Source organism: Pygoscelis adeliae, unplaced genomic scaffold (assembly GCF_000699105.1).
Source record: "Pygoscelis adeliae isolate BGI_AS28 unplaced genomic scaffold, ASM69910v1 Scaffold239, whole genome shotgun sequence".
Classification (NCBI taxonomy): Eukaryota; Metazoa; Chordata; class Aves; order Sphenisciformes; family Spheniscidae; genus Pygoscelis; species Pygoscelis adeliae.
Genome location: NW_008825537.1, coordinates 237391 through 237771, shown reverse-complemented (window position 1 = coordinate 237771; position 381 = coordinate 237391). Strand labels below are relative to the sequence as shown.

General features: G+C 62.7%; 1 protein-coding gene across 1 annotated transcript in view; it reads right to left on the bottom strand.

Annotated features, from left to right (window-relative positions):
• LOC103923480 (transducin-like enhancer protein 2) overlaps positions 1 to 381 on the bottom strand; it is a 17797-nt gene that overhangs the window by 753 nt on the left and 16663 nt on the right. Inside the window, exon 14 of the mRNA XM_009331841.1 lies at positions 76 to 286. Coding sequence (XP_009330116.1) covers positions 76 to 286 — 211 coding nt within the window. The remainder of the gene's footprint in view (positions 1 to 75; positions 287 to 381) is intronic.

The window sequence follows — 381 nt, the reverse complement described above, 5'->3', positions numbered from 1 at the left end:
AGTGAATCAGCATTTGGGACACCATTCAGGGAGGGCTGAGCATAGGGGGGAACCAAAAGGACCCATCTAGGGCTGTACGGAGCCACCCCCATTCCAAAGTCAACACAGCCCAAGCAGAAAACATGGTGAGCCTACCGCAGGAGGCGAATTTGAGGGAGAGGACACAGCTCTCGTGGAGGTGCAGCTGGTACTTGTCTGGTTTGGTCACGTGCAGGATCTCCACATTGCTGCTCTCCATGCCCACTGCCAGCCACTCTCCCGTCGGGCAGTACCCCAGGGAGAAGATCTGGGGGGAGAGACAGGGTCAGGCAGCGGCACGGCAGGGCCCGGCGGGCCCCCTGGGGCTCCCAGCCAGCCCCCGCCCCCACCCGGGAGCCGAAA